Source organism: Motacilla alba, chromosome 1A, assembly GCF_015832195.1.
Source record: "Motacilla alba alba isolate MOTALB_02 chromosome 1A, Motacilla_alba_V1.0_pri, whole genome shotgun sequence".
Taxonomy (NCBI): Eukaryota; Metazoa; Chordata; class Aves; order Passeriformes; family Motacillidae; genus Motacilla; species Motacilla alba.
This window is the reverse complement of record NC_052031.1, coordinates 53824982-53842136: the sequence shown is the minus strand read 5'-3', so window position 1 is coordinate 53842136 and position 17155 is coordinate 53824982. Positions and strand designations below refer to the sequence as shown.

Here is a 17155-nt window from a genome sequence, read left to right as displayed (position 1 = left end):
ACCACAAAAATCTGAGAAGCTTAAAAAAAAATCAAGCTCAGCCTTATCCTCCACATGATACCACATCTGCACACGGAGGTCAAACACAGCTCATGCTGTCCAAGGCTCCAGCAGAAGATGCTCACTGCAGTGCTGAACAGTGTTTATCTGCTACTGTGAAGTGGCAGCCATGAAGATATGCAGCTATCCCCACAAGACAAAGGAGAAAGAAATTTCCTCACAAACACTGCCATGTTTTCCATTTCAATTCCACTGCGCCTACGGCATTCCTTTGTCAGCCATCACTCATCAACATGCTCAGTCTTTACCTGTTGCCTTGGCTTGGAATAACAGCATGAAGAAAGCTCTTGTTCATGGAAGACAGTGCAGTGACACTGCTGTGCACAACTGCAATACCACGAGCAGGTCACAACCCTTCATAAGCTGTTATGGCCAGAATTCATCCCAGTTCACTGTAAGGAGTGTAGACATGATAGGCTCCCCTTTGGAGATCCACTGACATGGACCAGGCTCCCACATGACGTGTCACAGTTTAATATTTTCATTAGACACAATGGTTTCAGGCCTGAATGTTCCCAGCCATCCTGATTTAAACTCTTAAGTTGATTAAATGCAAACAAAGCTGAACTGAATCCTCTTAGAAAAGCCCCTCTTCCCCTATTAGCCTAACAGAGGCAAAACAACCATCTCTGAAGTGGGGCAGACCACAGCAAGCACAAAACACACTGCAAGGAAAAGGCTCAAGAAAAATACTAGTAAATGTTTTGAAAAAAGCCTACTGAATTTGAAACAAAAAGAAACATGAATAGTAGAATGCTGCCAATTACGTATTCAAGAATCAGAACAATGATCTTCAAGTATCCCAAAAAAACTCCTCCAGCAGAAACTTCAGAGACACAAACTAGGGAGTCAAGCCTAACAAAACTGTCACTTTTCTTTCCCAGTGCTGCCTGGGACCACAGCACTCAGCATCAAACAAACCAAAATCCCCAAATTTCTTTATCTGTGACAAATCATCAGGTGTAGAATCCAGTTTAGAAAGTGGGTCAAGCAGAATAACCTCTCAGGGACACTATTTTACAAACTAATAGCTGTGGGTATTCTGGCTCAGTGAATTTGGTTATTAGCCTACTTTCAGATGTCGTCAAGATTATAACTTAGGTAAATACAGAAGGCTCATCTAGGCCTATTAAAAACCTGCTCTTATTAAACAGCTGGCCACTTGGGAAGTTAAATCAACAGGTTAAAACTACTGGATAATTAACTTATTTATAACAAAATGTCACATCTCGTTCTGGTTCAGAAAAACCAACTCATACTGAAGACAGGTACTTGCAGAGCCTGGGAGCATGTGAGAAGTATGTAGGGTCAGAAGAAGGTTGTAGTTTAGCAGATGAAGGCAAAAGATCTCAGAAACTTGGCATGACACATGCCCTGCAATGTAGAAAAATGAATGAGAGAAGTCCTTAGTCACTAGAGGCCATACCAATCCCACTGAACAAAAAGAAATAAAAAGATAAAATATAAAGATCACTTCCAGCCACTGGATACTTGCTTTGAATTCATATCCAGATCATATCTGCACAAACAATGATACATTTATAGAGTACTTAACACCACAAACTTGGAGACTACGAGAGGAGTTACTCTCCTTCCCACACTTCGGAAGTAGACAGCATTTCCAACCTGCATCACTAAGTATTGCTGCTTTGCCTTAAGAGTTGTAGACTACTGCACAAATAACTGTGAAAGGCTTCCATATGTGGACATCAATTTATTATGTTGTTTCATTTGGGTTCCCTGCTTCAGTAATCTAAAAAGGGCTTCATTTGTGGTGGCCAGATGTTCAATGCCTGCTAGAACGGTAAAGTAAATCAATCACACTACTTTGAAGTGTCCCTATAATTAACCATGCAGCCATGTTTGGGTAAGCATTTCTAACAAGGACTACATACACATAACTGACAGTTCTTCTCCATCTAGTCTGAGACCATTTTGAATGTCTGAGTCAAAAAAACCCTAAAAATTTAATCTCCCAAGCCATTATTTTTATGATGAAAATGGAAGTACCAAACATAGCCACTGAAAAAACAAACTTTCAAGGCAATCTGCTGTTACTCTTAATTACTGGCTTATCCTCCTAGGGTTAAAAGAAAAGGGAAGAAAAATCCCATCCTTTCTATTTTCCATAATAAAGCAGTCCAAGTTAGCAGCCTGGAGTTTGTGGGGTTTCACCCCCGGATTGGGGTGACCCCAAAAGATGGAAAAGTCCCTCCTCCAACCCGTGCCTTCAAAGAAAGACTCAGTAGTCTTCTGTTGTCTGTTCTCAAGGTTGTTTATTGTTGGTTATCTAAAAGATTCTTCTCCTGAACTGCTGTGGCCCGTTCAGCAGCTCAGACAAAGGCACACTGCCCTCCCAGGGGGCTGGTGCCATCTTTTATATCATACATTACGTGTTACATGTTTATACTTTTTCCCCAATACCTACTATCTATATTGAATGGTGACTTTCTACTCTAGACCAATCTGTGAAAACATCACTAAAGACATGGAGGCTAGGAAGGAGAAAGAAAGAGGACAGGGCACACCCAAATCCCTCCACCTTAGAATCCCCTGACCCCCATGTACAAAACTTGGACCCCTGCGTACAAGGCTTAAAACCCCCCTGTACAGCACTCAAAAATCCTACCCTTCACTTTGTGACTACTTCTACTACAATACCTAAACTTTTGTGACTTCTTGTTCTTCCTGCAAAGTTGGTAAACTGTTCCATGGTCAGATTCAAAGCCACAGGGGTCTCTGGCTGCATGCCAGGGTCTCAGATGCTTTTGACCTGCGTCTGGAACATCCGAGAATGTCTGCGGAACATTCTGAGTTCCGACAGGAGTTAGTAGGGCAAATTTCAGAGTTCGATCCAGTTACTCAAGCCTCATCCACAATAAAAAGCCACAAAGAATGAGATGGTGTTTGCCTGTTATGTGAGCAGATGCATGTCTCTTTGCAGTATATTTATTTTTCTATTTCGTAAGTGAGCTTCAGAAGAAATTATAAAAATCTTGTACCCATCTGATGCCATGTTAATTATCAGGAAAGAAAATATGTGGATTTGTTTAACGCACATGAACAAATTCATGTTTTGAGATCATGACACAAAAGCCAGAATGCTGCAATTTGGTATGTTTAGACAGATCCTGGAATCTCCACTGGTCAAGCAAATTTAAAGAGGCTTTTATTACATTCCAGGTTCAAAGGCAGATTCCAGTTTATATTCAGGATTGCTAAGATATTTTCCTTTCAACTTAATCTTGATTTTTTTATTTTGTACAACTATTTTGTATTTTTTTCTATTTTTAAGAGTGTGACTGATTTTTCTCTGTTTTTATTGATTTTGCTTGGCCTTTGTAAAGAAAGTACTGAAGAACGTATGGAGATTTTAAGGAACCAGAGGATTTCTGTGGTCAAAGGGTTTGACCCAAGTAATGCCTGCTAACCTGACCCTTTGGAGGTCTACTTCAAACTGGGGAGAACTACATGCATGCCTTTTTGGCTTTTTACACTCAAATTGTTTCCTGCTGAAGGTTATACTTGGCCTTTCATCTTAAGGAATAAATAGCCAACACTGAGCACTGACTATTTTCCAGTCAATTAAACTACAAGGCATTAAGTGCCTGGTAGAATTACTTGAACTATGGTCAGATGTTGCAGAGAGATGACCCTTAGTGATGTAAAGAAGGATAAAGACTATTTCATAGGCTGAGGTTCCTGGCTCTTCCAAATCTGACTGGTGAGAAAGACACTGAATTGTGGAGAAAAGCCCATGCAAGAGCTTCCTGAAGCCCAGTTCAAGAGAGTATATACAGGCAACTCAGATGCTTTAGGCACCAATTGGAGCCGGAAAGTAATCTCTGATTCCACCTGAATTACTGAGCACAGCATCTTTACAGCAGCACAGATCTCTCTGATGCTGACTCATCTCCAGCCAGAGCATGAAAAACCCACAAGCTAGGAATCCCACTGAGCACCTTTACAGATAGAAGTGCACAAGCTGTTCTGAGGGTACTACTACCTCTCATTCTCCTCTGGATCAAACATAAGGGACAAGCTACAGTGCTGCATTAAAAATAAAGCCACGATCTTGTGCCAAAGGACAAGCAAAAGGAAAGGTGGGAATCCTAAACCTACCAATCTAATACTTCCCTCCTGCAAAAGACAACCCTCATATCCTCAGCTGAATAGCACAGGAGAACTTCCCCCACCAAGAGGAGGCACAGCTGAGCTGATATTTAACAGAAAAACTACTCTATGTCCTCATCTTTCATGTCTTTTGGTGATGCCAAATCTGCATCCAGATTGCAATGGTGTGACATAGAGTCGGCTGCTACCAGAGCCAGAAGCGTGGGAAGGGAAATGTGGACCTGAACCTCACTGAATGCTGCCACTGCCACTGCCACTACCCATGGCTGCAGGGGGTCAAGGAGGGACAGCAAAAGGGAGGATGAGCAATGGAGGTGGATTGGAAGAGGTGAATATTTCGGTATGGTTTGGATCACTGCCCTATTTAAATAGGACAGCAGCCATTTCAGAAGCTTATCTGTTGAGATATTTGTCTTTTCAACTCAACTGCATAAAATGAAAAAAATTAGTTTTGTGCAAGAGCAAAGGACCATATGCCTATAAATGTACATCCAGACTCAAAAATGGTCTCTCTGACATCTCCTTGTACTTAAGACTGGTTTTGATGAGCTTTTTATTTTAAAATTTTATGCAGGGATGTAATTTCCATAAAGAAGAGGATCAGCCTCTTCAGACAATCTTTCAGACATCATATTCAACGTAATGAACCAGCTTCAACCAAAATTACACTTAATGACAAGCAATAGGTTTTGAAAAAAAGCTACAAACAGCAAGAGTCCTTTAAGACAAAATAATTTTTGGCCACTTTCTGAAAATCAATTTTTTATCTTGGGTGAAAATATCCAATCACACATAGGACTGTTTTCTTTAATCAGGATTCTAGAAGAGTTATAATCAACATGGAACATGCAGAGAAAGAAAAATTCCTGTTGCTTCAGAGAACTTGTATAGTGGAGGTCAGAAAAAGCAATATAAAGTGGTCACAGACTATTTCTGTCTCATCAATTTACTTCCTCAGTCTGTTAATTATTTTATGAGTTTTAAATGGACTGAACACTGGGGATGCCTGAACAATACATCTTCATAAAATTATTTTCTCTTTTATATTTTGTCCCAGGATGTATTACAGAGACTCTCCAAAGTAGGCAAGTAATTATAATAATAAAAGCAATTGTTTCCAATACTTGTTTTTTGCCTGAAAGCATTTATTGCTTGTTTAATCATCAGAAAATAAATACACACCATGCATGCTAGAAATAGCTGAAATAGTGACTTGTTTTACATCATACTGACTTAACTCCTGGCTCCTCAGTAACAGCAAGAGAAGGTCACTCTGCCCCTTTGATTTCATTTTCCAGGCTAAACTCATGACCAGAGAAGTTCCAGTGCAATGACCAATATTTCAACAAGGATTAACGTGAATTAACTTAGATTTGACCCTTTGGATTTAAAATATTTCCTGCATTTTCAGTAAGAAGTAACAGTGAATCAGAGCAGAAAATGGCTCACCATTTGTGACAACAGCACTGCTGACACAAACAAGCAGAAAGTACCAGGAAGGAGGCACTGAAGTTACATAATGCATTTCCAAAGGTCTTTATGCACAGAAAGATTTGTGTAGCCTATGAAGTCAGGGAGATTTTACTGGTGACAGAAAATGAAGCAAAGAGGATGATAAAATGGCTGTTTTACAGAAAAATTAAAAGTTCCTTACGGTTTGTTGAACTTCCACAGTTATTTAATGTCATCTAACAGCAACAACAAAGATAAAACTCCTCTTATTTAGCTATAGAATTAAAAGGAAGGTCATAATCCACCCTTTGTACAGGCATTATAGAAGCTAATGCAGCATAAAGAAATAAAACCCTGCGATTCAAAGATGGGCACATTTACAGCCAGACTGAACTCCTGATGATAATCCTCTTTGCAAAAGAGATTTTGCTTCAAGCAATTTACACCAAATATAAATGTTGTTGCTACAAGCCTGAAGGTTAAATCACTTTTCTCCAGCTAATACATTTCAAATAATTTTTTGTTTGCCAACAGTAGCAATTCAAATCCGTAACAGCATCCCAAAGTAGCAACATGCAAGGAGAAACCCACAGCTCCCAGAAACCCTTCATGCCTTGAAAAACCACACCAGTTTTGCAATCCATTTTAATTTATAGCAGTTAAATCTAAAGAGACATAGAAGTGTGACAGCATAATTAAGAGCTGGAGACAACAAGCAGCATGCACAGCCAGATCCTGCAAACTGCTGAATGCTACATGACAGGCAGACAGACCTGGAAACCTCTGGGAATTGTGGCTGCTGGGCCAAAGACCTGCCCCCAGGACAGATGTGGGCAAAAGCTGAAACTTCCAGATTGCTTAAGCATTACCTACACAGCTTCACAGATGTTCTGACCCCTCCAAGTAGTATAAAGTGTTTGACCACCACAAAGAAATAGAGAAAAAGAGAAGAAAACAGAAGGGCCACTGACGGAACACAATGCAGGAGGAGCCTCTTGATTTTTTTAGTGAAACCTGTTTAGTCTCACTCAGTCTTGTGGGAATCCATAAAATCAGTGGGTTTTGGGAAAGCTGCAAAAGACAGGCCTCAGAGACAGCAGAATTGTGATTGGAGCTAAGCAGTAGTCATAAGATTTGTCAGCAGAAAAATTATGTAAGAAGTAGAAAAGGACAAATAGAACAATGGTCTGTGTATTAACACTTGTCTAGAATAACTCCCTAAGCTGCAGAAAAGTATATCTAGCAAGATATTAGGAAGTTCTAAGCTTAATAACAGAGCTGTGTGCATTGTATCTTAAGGCTTACAAGCAGGTATTGTACTCGAAATAAGCAAGCATTGTTTTAACCAAAGGTACATGTGCTTGTAGTGATTGGATAGAACTACTGTCCATGGTTTTGCTTTGTGTGATTGGTCAAAAAACTTATAAAGTAACTTGTAACATTACGTTCTTTGTCTGCTGCCTGGGATGTGAGCTGATGGCATCTTCCCATTGTCATAACCATGTAATGAGACTCATGCTGGAAAATAAAACAGCTCAAGACACGTTCCTCAGCAGTCCCATCCTGTTCGTGATTTGTACATAGTCCACCACTGGCAATAAGTCTCACTATGTTTCTTCTCCAAAATTAAGGAAAACAGGCCTGCAAACATTTTAGAGCTGAGATGAGACAATGGTGTTGAGGACATACCTACACATGTTTTTAAAAAAAACATTTTTAAAAAACAAATATTTTTCAGTAGCCCAAATATCAATGTATTCTGCCTCAACCCTATTTAATCATCCACCTGGTAAGAACAGCAGCTACCAGAGACTGCAAAGGTTCAGCTTCTGCAGGCTCCTTTCTGCATCACATAATCCAGCATATGTATCCCACTCTCCTTTTTTTTTTTAAAGCTAGTTGTTGCAAAGCCATTGAGCAGGTTACAGGATCAAAGCATAGATCAGAACTAGAAGGGGGTTTTTGCTTTGCCTCAGTATAATTAAAGGCAGACATCCTACATCAGAGCTTTTCTGCAGGCAGTCCTTTCCCTTATCACTTCACAGCCATTTTCCTCTTGCTATTTCTCCTAGGATCTCTACAACCAGCAGTCCTGTCCCAAAACCCTAAATCAAAACCCCTGCCATACCCACTGCACACCAATCACTCTGCACGCCAGTACTGCACAAGGGAGGTCTCAGTGAGGACAGGAGTTAACTCTGTGTGATAACAGGCTTGTCTGGCAAATTAATTTTATTTCAGACATCTCAGTTGATAACTTCTTATTAGCATCAGCAGCTAACATATTAACAAAGATTTTCTGTCCTTTTCCACTACTCGTCCTTGGCCCCCATCAAAAGTAACGGCACCAGCATTTATGACATTTGTGATTTTTTTTCCCCCTGAAATGATTATCAAGCATTGGAATAGGTTTCCCGGGGAAGTGGTGGAGTCACCAACCCTGGAGGTATTTAAAGATGTGTAGATGTGGCGCCTGGGGACATAGTTAAACAGTGGACTTGGCAGTGTTAGAAGCATGGAATCACAGAATGGCTAGGGTTGGAAGGGACCTTACAGACCACGTCATTCCAACCCTCTGCCATGTGCAGGGGCACCTTCCATTATCGCAGGTTGTTAAGAGCCCCATCCAACCTGGCCTTGGACACTTCCAGGGATGGGGCAGCCACAGCTTCTCTGGCCAACCTGTGCCAGGACCTCACCACCCTCACAAGGAAGAATTTCTTGCTAATATCCCATCTAAACCTACTCTCTGTCAGCCTAAGGCCATTTCCCCCTGTCACTATCATCCCACATGAGAAGTCTCCCTCCAGGCTTCTTATAGGCCCCCTTCATGTACTGAAAAGCAGCTTTAAGGTCACTCCAGAGCCTTCTCTTCTCCAGGCTGAACCATCCCAATTCTCTCAGCCTTTCCTCACAGCAGAGCTGCTCCATCCCTCTGATCATCTTGGTGCCTGTTCTGGACTGGCTACAGCAGCACCCTCTCCTTTGCTGGGCCCAGGGCTGGAGGCTGCTCAGCAGGGGGGGGGAGTTGGGGGCAGGTCTCACCTGAGCAGGGCAGAGGGGCAGAATCCCCTGTTCCCTTCCCCTGCTGCCCACGCTGGGGGCTCAGCCCAGCACAGGGGTGGGGTCACTGCCCATTCGCACACTGCAGAGACACACTGAGCTCTGCAGTCACCAACACCCTCCAGTCTCTCTCTCTAGTGATCTTTAAGGTATTTTTCAACCTAAATGATTCTGTGGCTGAGCTAGTTTGTGGGTAACCAGTGGCTGAGGTGCTTCGGTGTTTTTTTTGTCAAGCCCCACTTTTGAAAAAGTCCAACTAGCACAGCTGCTCTGAAGGACACCAGCTGCAGGACTGCTACATCCCCAGCAATTTCCACATTCCAGCACTCATGGAAAACTATCCCATAATAGCCCCAGAAAGGACTGGGTGCCTAAAAACTGCCTACATTTCTGTAACAAATGGAAATGCAGTGGTGATTGACAGTTGCAGTGCAAATACTCATGTGATTACAGCAACTCTGTTCTTCACAAAGGCACTGTCATGACATAAAGAAGAATGGTCTTCACTCAAGATTTAGAGTCAACAGCAATATTGATACAAGTAAACCAATATAACTGATCATTACCTAGTAAGTAAATTTATGCCATGGAATGATGGAGAGACTGCCTTCCTGAGACTTTATCTACTGTCACTCCATCCAGCACTCCTGTCAGGTAAATATCCAAGCACAATGCTCCAAAGTCTTAATGAAATCAAATGAAACTGAATTTCTATGCTTTCATAAGAAAACCTAAAAAAAAACCCCTTCAGAAACCAACAAAAGAAGAAACTGAGGACAACGTACAGGAACGTGGTCAAAATGATGACCCTCCTAATGACTATGCTTTTAAAAACAAACAATTATCTAAGATAATTATCTAATTATCTAATTATCTATTTTTACAACTTTTTTCCTACAGCTATGTCCAGTGGAAGATGTAGATAGAAAATGCAAGTTGCTTTGTACTCTGGTGCAGATCTATCACTAGGTGCAGATCTATCACTATAAATGTGTCTTTTTGTTTGTATTAAGCTTCAAAAGAAATGCAAAATAATTAATAAATGGCTGAATAGTACAAGCTGAAAGAAAGCAAGACAGCTGTAGGGATTCAAACATACATACATGTATTTACCATTCCCAGTTTCTGATGGCCACAGAGTCTCCCCCCCGTTCAGTCTGTTTGGACTCCCCAGAGCATAAAGGCTTTCACTGTAGCCTTTTCTTTAGGAATATGTCTGTAGTTGTTCAGTACGTGAGTAGAAAACAGTTCTTAGGTTGTAGACAAAAATCTGCCCACTGCTTTTTTCCTTGAGCGTCATCCATTTTTGGGTCATCAAGACTTCAATGGCAGTGGCTATGGAATACCTCACACTGTGAACTTTTATAAGCTGTAATAGGGCAAATATTTCTTTTCCTCTATGCCTCCAAAACATCTGAATTTGTTCATACCTTCCTTATAAGACAGAGGAAACCACTTATCAGCTGAGAAGCTCTTGACATGTTCTGAGGGAAATGTCTTGATGAGTTTGGATAATACAGTAGCTGTGGTGACTGCACTAAGAAGTTTAGCAGTCTCATAACAGCAAGCTAAAATGACATTTCACACCTTAGATCTCAGATCTAACAGAATGGAAAAAACTACCTGCTGTATTCAGACACAGATTTAAGCTTAACTAAGTAACTGTAATTATTTTTCTTTCCAACAGAAAGCCAAGCTCAGCAGTCTGAGCAGTTTTATATTACAGTTTCATTAAAAGTACAGTCTAGAACCCTAGTCTTGTCTTGGAGCTGAAAGACAAAAATGCTTGAATTATTTCCCACCAAGAAGAGTCTTAAAAGGATGACCAGATGAATGTGAGAATCTATACTATTAATTTCATAGCAAAGCATATATATAGACATATATTTTCAAACCCAAAGATCTAAGATACCTACATGTTGGGATTTTTCTAATTGATCTGAAAGAGAACATTATCAATGGAAAGAGCACAGCTTTGCCTTTGCCCTCATCATTGACTCAAACCTCAGGCTAAATACAAAAAAAAAGTTTTTGGGGTTTTTTTTTTGTTTGTTTGTTTGTTGGGTTTTTGGTTGGTTGTTTGTTTGTTTTGTTTTCCCCACATTTCTCTATCTTTCAGGCTTTGAGCATTTGATGGCACCTGGCAAAATTGTTCTGTCCAGAGCAGGACTGAACCCTTCAGGAGTGGAGAAGAAGCGTGACCATAGCCTATTAAATTCCAGGAAGTCCACAGGGGATTTTACACTGGTTATTGCACACTGCTAGCTGGCTTATTCTACAGCAAGCTGGGCAACCAGCTCCTGCAACCAGCTCTCCAGTAATTCCCTGTATCCCCTGTTTTGCTGAAGACAATTCTGGCACTACTGGAATCAGAACCACAACACACTGACAGATTTGCTGTTGGAGTCCTTGGCACTGGAATAACGAGGCAGCACAAAGTGCAGAGACTAGGGCAGCTCCAGTACCAGACCTGAGGCAGGTCCAGCCTTGCTGTTGCTTTGTAATTGCTCTCACTGTGCAGATATAAGGGACTGACAAACACCTCACTCCTGCTTTGGAAAAGCAAGAAATCACAGTGAGGAGAATCTAGGAAACTGCTTCCTCCTACAAGGATCCAGAGTTGGAGTGTTGGGAAGGGGCAATGGAGACACTGGTATGGGGCTTGTGGGCTTCTGGAGAGAGAGTAAGAAAAAGGCAACAGGAAAAAAATTAGACTTTATATGTATAATGTAGAAGAAGTAAAAAGTGTACAAATTCTTAAGATATGAGCCAGTGAGACACAAGGCACATCCCAGATTTTGCATATTTCTGCCTCCCATTACACTTCACCACTCTGGGTAGACTTTTCCCACTGCTTTGTCTGACTGCCCCTGTCTGGATGTGCTCCCAGCCTCTTTAATCCTTGATCTAGTGCTTCTAGGAAGAGAGCCACAGAGTTACACACACAGATGATCCCTGCTGCTCCTCCTGAGGCTGTGGGGTAGCTCAGGGTCAGGGAATGAAAGCTTAAGAGACAACATGTCCAGCGAGACTACTGGTTTCATCTCAGCTCCTTTCAACAGCAAACATTATCCTAAGAGTCTGCAAGTTTTGTTTTTCATTGGGCTCTCAAGCACAGCATGCAGGCCTTCTCTGGAAACTCTGGCAGGGAATACAGAAGCATCCCAACTAAGCTAGAACCTTCAGTGGCCATATGAAAGCAAGCCAGGAAAGCTCCAAGGTAGCTGCTAGGATTTCCAGAGTAAAGCACTGTTTGATCAAAGTGGAAAACTGAAGGAAACCCACTGAGCATGGATAGGGTGAACATGTCTCAGATGCTGTGACTGCGAAATGTACCTTAAAGAAAAAAAAAAAGCAAAGAAAAGAAAGAGACAAGTTTGTAGGACGCTGTAATTAGTTTGGGGAGAACTTTCCACTCAGCTTCTACCAGGAGGCACTTCACAGTGAACTGGGAGTGCCAATCCAAGAGATGTCCTCACCGTGCTAGACCAAGAATTATCCAAAACCAGCTTCAAACTTCAAGTAGTTCTGAGATCTCTAAACACACACTACTCCTGGGAGATATCCTGGCAATCTACAACATGGATGAAGTAGAAAAGGAGCTCTTCCACAAAACAGTTTCCTCAACACCGAAATCAACAGATGAATGAAATGAAAAACCACCTATAAGGGTCTCTTCACCTGCTTTGGAAAATTCACCCTTCTCATGGAATTTGCCAACTGACCAGCTGTGGATAGCTGGCAACACAGTCTGCTAGCACGGGTGCTGATCAAAGCAGGCTTTGGTCAAGCAGGACATAGTTCACTAGGAAATGGACCCAGAGCCTCTCATTTCTTGGCATCTGACAGCAACTGCCACAGTATTTTATGACAGATTTTAAAAATTTTTGACAGATTCTAAAGAAGGTATCAACAAAACACAGAAACCATGGTGTTATTTGCAATTACAAATGTATTAACTTCTTTTTCTAACGATCAGCTCTTCCCTTATTTGAAACTCAGCCAGGAGTATGCAGAACTCATTCTACTGAGAACATTTTCTTAAAATCTTTCACCAGGAACACAGCATGTTTATCCCTCCCTCCTGCTGCTAAAAATGCTTTTTTAAATGCAGTACTGTATTTGTGCAATCCTTTTTTTATACACCTTAATTAATGATCTCTGAAATTCCCCAGAGAAACAATGTAAACATGAATTTTATTACTCCCATTATCAGAAACACAGCCGTTTAAGGGGCTGGTAATGAATTACTGATGCAGTGCCAACCAAACATCTTGGTGTTTTGGAGAGTTGTGTTTAATTCCTTGAGATTGTTTAGGTCACATTACAACAGGGATCAGAATCAACATCTGTTTCACAAGCCAAAGAGCACAACAGCAAGAAAGACCATATATACTGTAAGATACATTGATTTCATCAAAGTTGTTATAATTTCATCATTATCGACCACGTACATTAATTTTAAGAACTATTTTGTTGTTGTTGTTTTGATTCTTGGTGGGTTCTGGTTTGCTGCTAGGTTGTTTGTTTGGGGTTTTTTTGCCATGCAGTTACTTTTCTCACTCAAGAGCAAAAAGACAAAACTGTGGATTCAGGAGGGAAATGATAACTATAGGTGGAAGAAGCCAAACTAGAAGACCAAAATTACATCCTTCCAAATTAGATTTTCTCACGAACTGCAAGGAAAACAGACCTCTAAAATCTCCTTGGTTTCTGTGGAAAACAGGCAGCATAGCCAACAGATTTTTCTGCCCTAAGTTCTCCAAGAAACACAAACATTTACTCTTCAGATAAAGGGAAAAGAACAGGAAGAAGAAACTGAAGAGAATTCCCTGGGATTAGTGAAAGCTGCATTAAGGAACTTTTCCTCTTCACATCAGCAGTTCTGAATAACGAGGCAGCAGAGAGCTTTGCAGCACTGGGAGCCTTTGAAACACACTTATCCAGAAAGAAGAGACAAAAAAATGTCAATAGAAAATGCCTCTTGGCTGGCACACACTGGCACAGTGAAATTTTTTCCTCCTTTTGCACATAAAGGGACCAATTCTTTTCTTCCCCTCTTCTCCAATATTTAGAAGACAAGCTAATGAGAGATGACAAGGCACAATTACAAAAGTTCAAAAAAAACCAGCACTGAATAAAACATAACTGCAGCATCAGGAAAGGATGGTCAGACTGTATAACGTCATCTAATACATTCCCTGTGCACTGAAATTCAAGCAGGGACTCAAAAGAAGAAATTCAATGATGATTTGGTTCTAAACATCAGAGAAAAGTCTGAATTAAGTTTAAAGTACTTGAATAATCCTGTTGTAATCAGTGCCAGATTCAAGTTAGTGTACAGGTTTGCCTTAATCACAAACTTCCTTCTCACCCTTAAGAAGCTCTGCATTCAACATTTCCATGTTCTTATAGAGAATAAAGGTTTTTAATTACTTTTTAATATATTTAACAATATCATAATTATCTGATAAAGAAAAATATCCACAAAGTTTGCTGCTGGCTGCCCCACCCTTCAACCTCAGCCTAGCCTGATCTTTAAAATAAAGAATAAATAAAATAAAGAATAAATAAAATAAAGAAATCCTTCTTATTTCTAGGGAATCCCACATGGTCCTAGTAAAGTCGACTCAGATTAAATTTTGAGATAATTTTGAACTTGAAAATGAGGTATGTGTGCTGACTTCAGAGGCCTCAGGAAGCCTAATCCCATGGAACGATCCAGTGTCAATCCCTGCAGCCTATCTGGTGGTAGTGCCTCTGGAGGGACTAGTACGTGCATGCCCTGAAAACTCACAGGACCACACAAAGTTGGTACATTAGCAGAGAGGTACCAAAATAAATACAAATATGCCCCCCGGATTATTTTCTTTTTTAAGCCCTTTCCATTCTTGCAGGGACAGAAAATTGCTATGTGTTAAAGTGAAGGTATTTAAGACCCACCTGAAGGGAACAATTTATCCATATAATTTGAGAAATGATGCTCTCTTTAACTTTTGTATGACCTCATGGATCTTGGAGACAAAGCCCATAGTCTGAAGATAGAAATATCAAGCAAGTGGTACTAGTTCTGAAGCACTATCTCCATCACAAGAAGACATGCAAAGCAGACACATTCTATCTTAAACCTCTCTGTTCTGTGTATTTTAAACTTTGATATTCAGAACAAGCCACATCTCCCTTTCTTAATTAATTTGTGCCAACCAAAATACAAAAGATCTGCATCTTAAGCAAGGTCTCTTAGCCCTCTGGATCTCTGCAATCATAGGATCAGTCTGTCCTCAGCCCAAACCCTGGAAATGCTGTGAAAATAAACATTAAGTGACTTGGTGTAGCAACTTAAACTTTTATAAATCCCTGCTTCTCTGAACAGCAGCCAAAAGGCTCGTGCTGGTGTCACCAAGCCTTGTGACATTTGTTGGCTATCCCTCATCTTGGATTTCTTCCTGCTAATCTTAGGTCCAGATAAGAGTCCTATTAGGAAGGGCTGACACGAGGTACACACAGATTGCCAGGCTGGAAAGTTGCTGCCAAAATACACAGCTCAGTTGGGCAAGGACGTAAAAAGTAGCATGTAACCCCACTAAGCTTGTCACAAGAAAGAAAAAAGTTTTGTTATTAATAGCCAAAACACACACTGACCTAGACAAGAGTAGTCTTCAAGGCAGGATTAGTCATGCAATACAGAGACATTAACTAAAATCTGCACACAGATTAGGGCTCTCACTCAACTACACCTCTTAGGAAAGTCGTAGGTGTTAGTCCATGGTAGCAGCAACAATATTTTTTCTACAGTTTAATAGCATAAAACAACTTCTCTGATGTCATGAGGAGCAAAGAAAAAACAAAGCAGGAGCAGTGTTTCACTCTGCTCAAAATTTTAGTTCTTGAAATCTCAGTAGCACAAAATGCTATTTTAGGAACAACATATTTCCCTCCCACCCCTCCCCCACCAGTATAAAACAGCCTGAAACTCTGCATATTTGGCTTCCTGAAAATTTTTCCTGGCTGAGTACTCACAGCCTACAGAGATCCTCTGTAAAAATTGTTGCCAGTTCTCTTTCTTGACCCCTTTTCAACAGGATGAGAAGAGAAAAAAGATGGCAGTCGGAGAAACAGTAGAACCCAAGTATGCGTGTTTTATCTGAAAGATGCTTGAAGTCACAGTAAACAGTGCACCAAAGTGGCCTTAATTTGCACTGGAAGCCAGTGCAGGTTTTGGGAGATTGCCATCACATCCATCGTAGCTTTTGCCACGACAGAACACACACCAAGAAACCCAGATTTTAACAACTGAATGGCAGGGATGTCCTGCAAGAAAGACCGTCCTTAATAACCAGAAAGGAAAGAAATAATATCTGGGAATGCAACATGAGCCTTTTGACAGAAGGAAGTTTAAGCATAGATACAGGAAGGAGATGGCAGGTGATTTGTGCTGGGGGAAAAAAAAATCTTGTTTAGATAATACTTACTCAGGAATTATTTGATCTAGCTGCAATCTCCTAGAAATGCAGGATAAAATGGTTGCTACCAAGACATAACAAGCTGAGGGGCTGAAGAATAAATGCAATAGAGTAATCCTGGGTACCCCAACTTCAAAGAATATAAAGAGATTGAGTCTTAGGAGTCTGGACGATCCATTTCTTAGAAAACGAAGTCAGGAATTCTTGTAGATTTTCAAGCCCTTCAGTAAACTTCAGCATTCAAATTCAGGTTAGAAAGTCACAGTGTTTAGCAGGACAGAAACAACTTAATGTAAATATTTCACAGAACAAGTAGATAATCTTAGAAACAGTGACAGAAGATGAAAACTATTACCTATGACCTATAAGTCAAATTATGAACTCAAGTAAGAGTAGAAGATGGACACCTTTGCACTGCCAGGCTTCTCAGCTGGCTGTGGGATGTCAGGCTTGCCAGGTGCCAAACACTCCATAAAAAGCTATTAGCAGCTCTAACCACTATACCAAGCAGCGATGCCCACAGGTGACAATGAAATTCTTATATCATCTTTACACTACAGAAAAATTTTCTTATAGCAAGTTGATTCTTCCAGATTTAGACTACCTGTAGTTTAACTCCAAGACAGAGCCTGGGCCAATTAATTTATTAAATGTGTACATTCATAAGCCTTAAATTCAATACTCATAAGGTCTGACAACAAGCCTAAGACAATCAATGCAGTGTATTCACATGGGAAACTCATTCCAATCCTCTGCTGCTCTCTTTTATGAAACCCAAAGCACACTATGCTTAAACACAGAGGGTTTGGCAGCAGCTTTAAGGTTTTCTAAAAATTTTTACCTTTAGCAACTCAGGCCATGTTTTTCTTGTCCCTTTACATGTGCAGGAAGAAATTTTGTGGGATCATGTTGTGAATTAAACAAATACACTGTTGTGAATTAAACAAATACAGCATGACCTCAAATGAGCTAACTGGGTTTTT

General features: G+C 40.6%; 1 protein-coding gene across 5 annotated transcripts in view; it reads right to left on the bottom strand.

The window, feature by feature from the left end:
• The window catches only part of LOC119708750 (fatty acyl-CoA reductase 1-like), a 120329-nt gene that overhangs the window by 62903 nt on the left and 40271 nt on the right, over positions 1-17155 (bottom strand). Inside the window, exon 1 of one of the 5 annotated variants that reach the window (XM_038155537.1) lies at positions 309-598. The exons of the other annotated variants lie outside the window; for them this stretch is intronic. Within the exon in view, the coding sequence (XP_038011465.1) occupies positions 309-355 (47 nt within the window). The 5' untranslated portion in view covers positions 356-598. Of the gene's footprint in view, positions 1-308; positions 599-17155 lie in introns of those variants that run through there. 5 annotated transcript variants of the gene reach the window in all.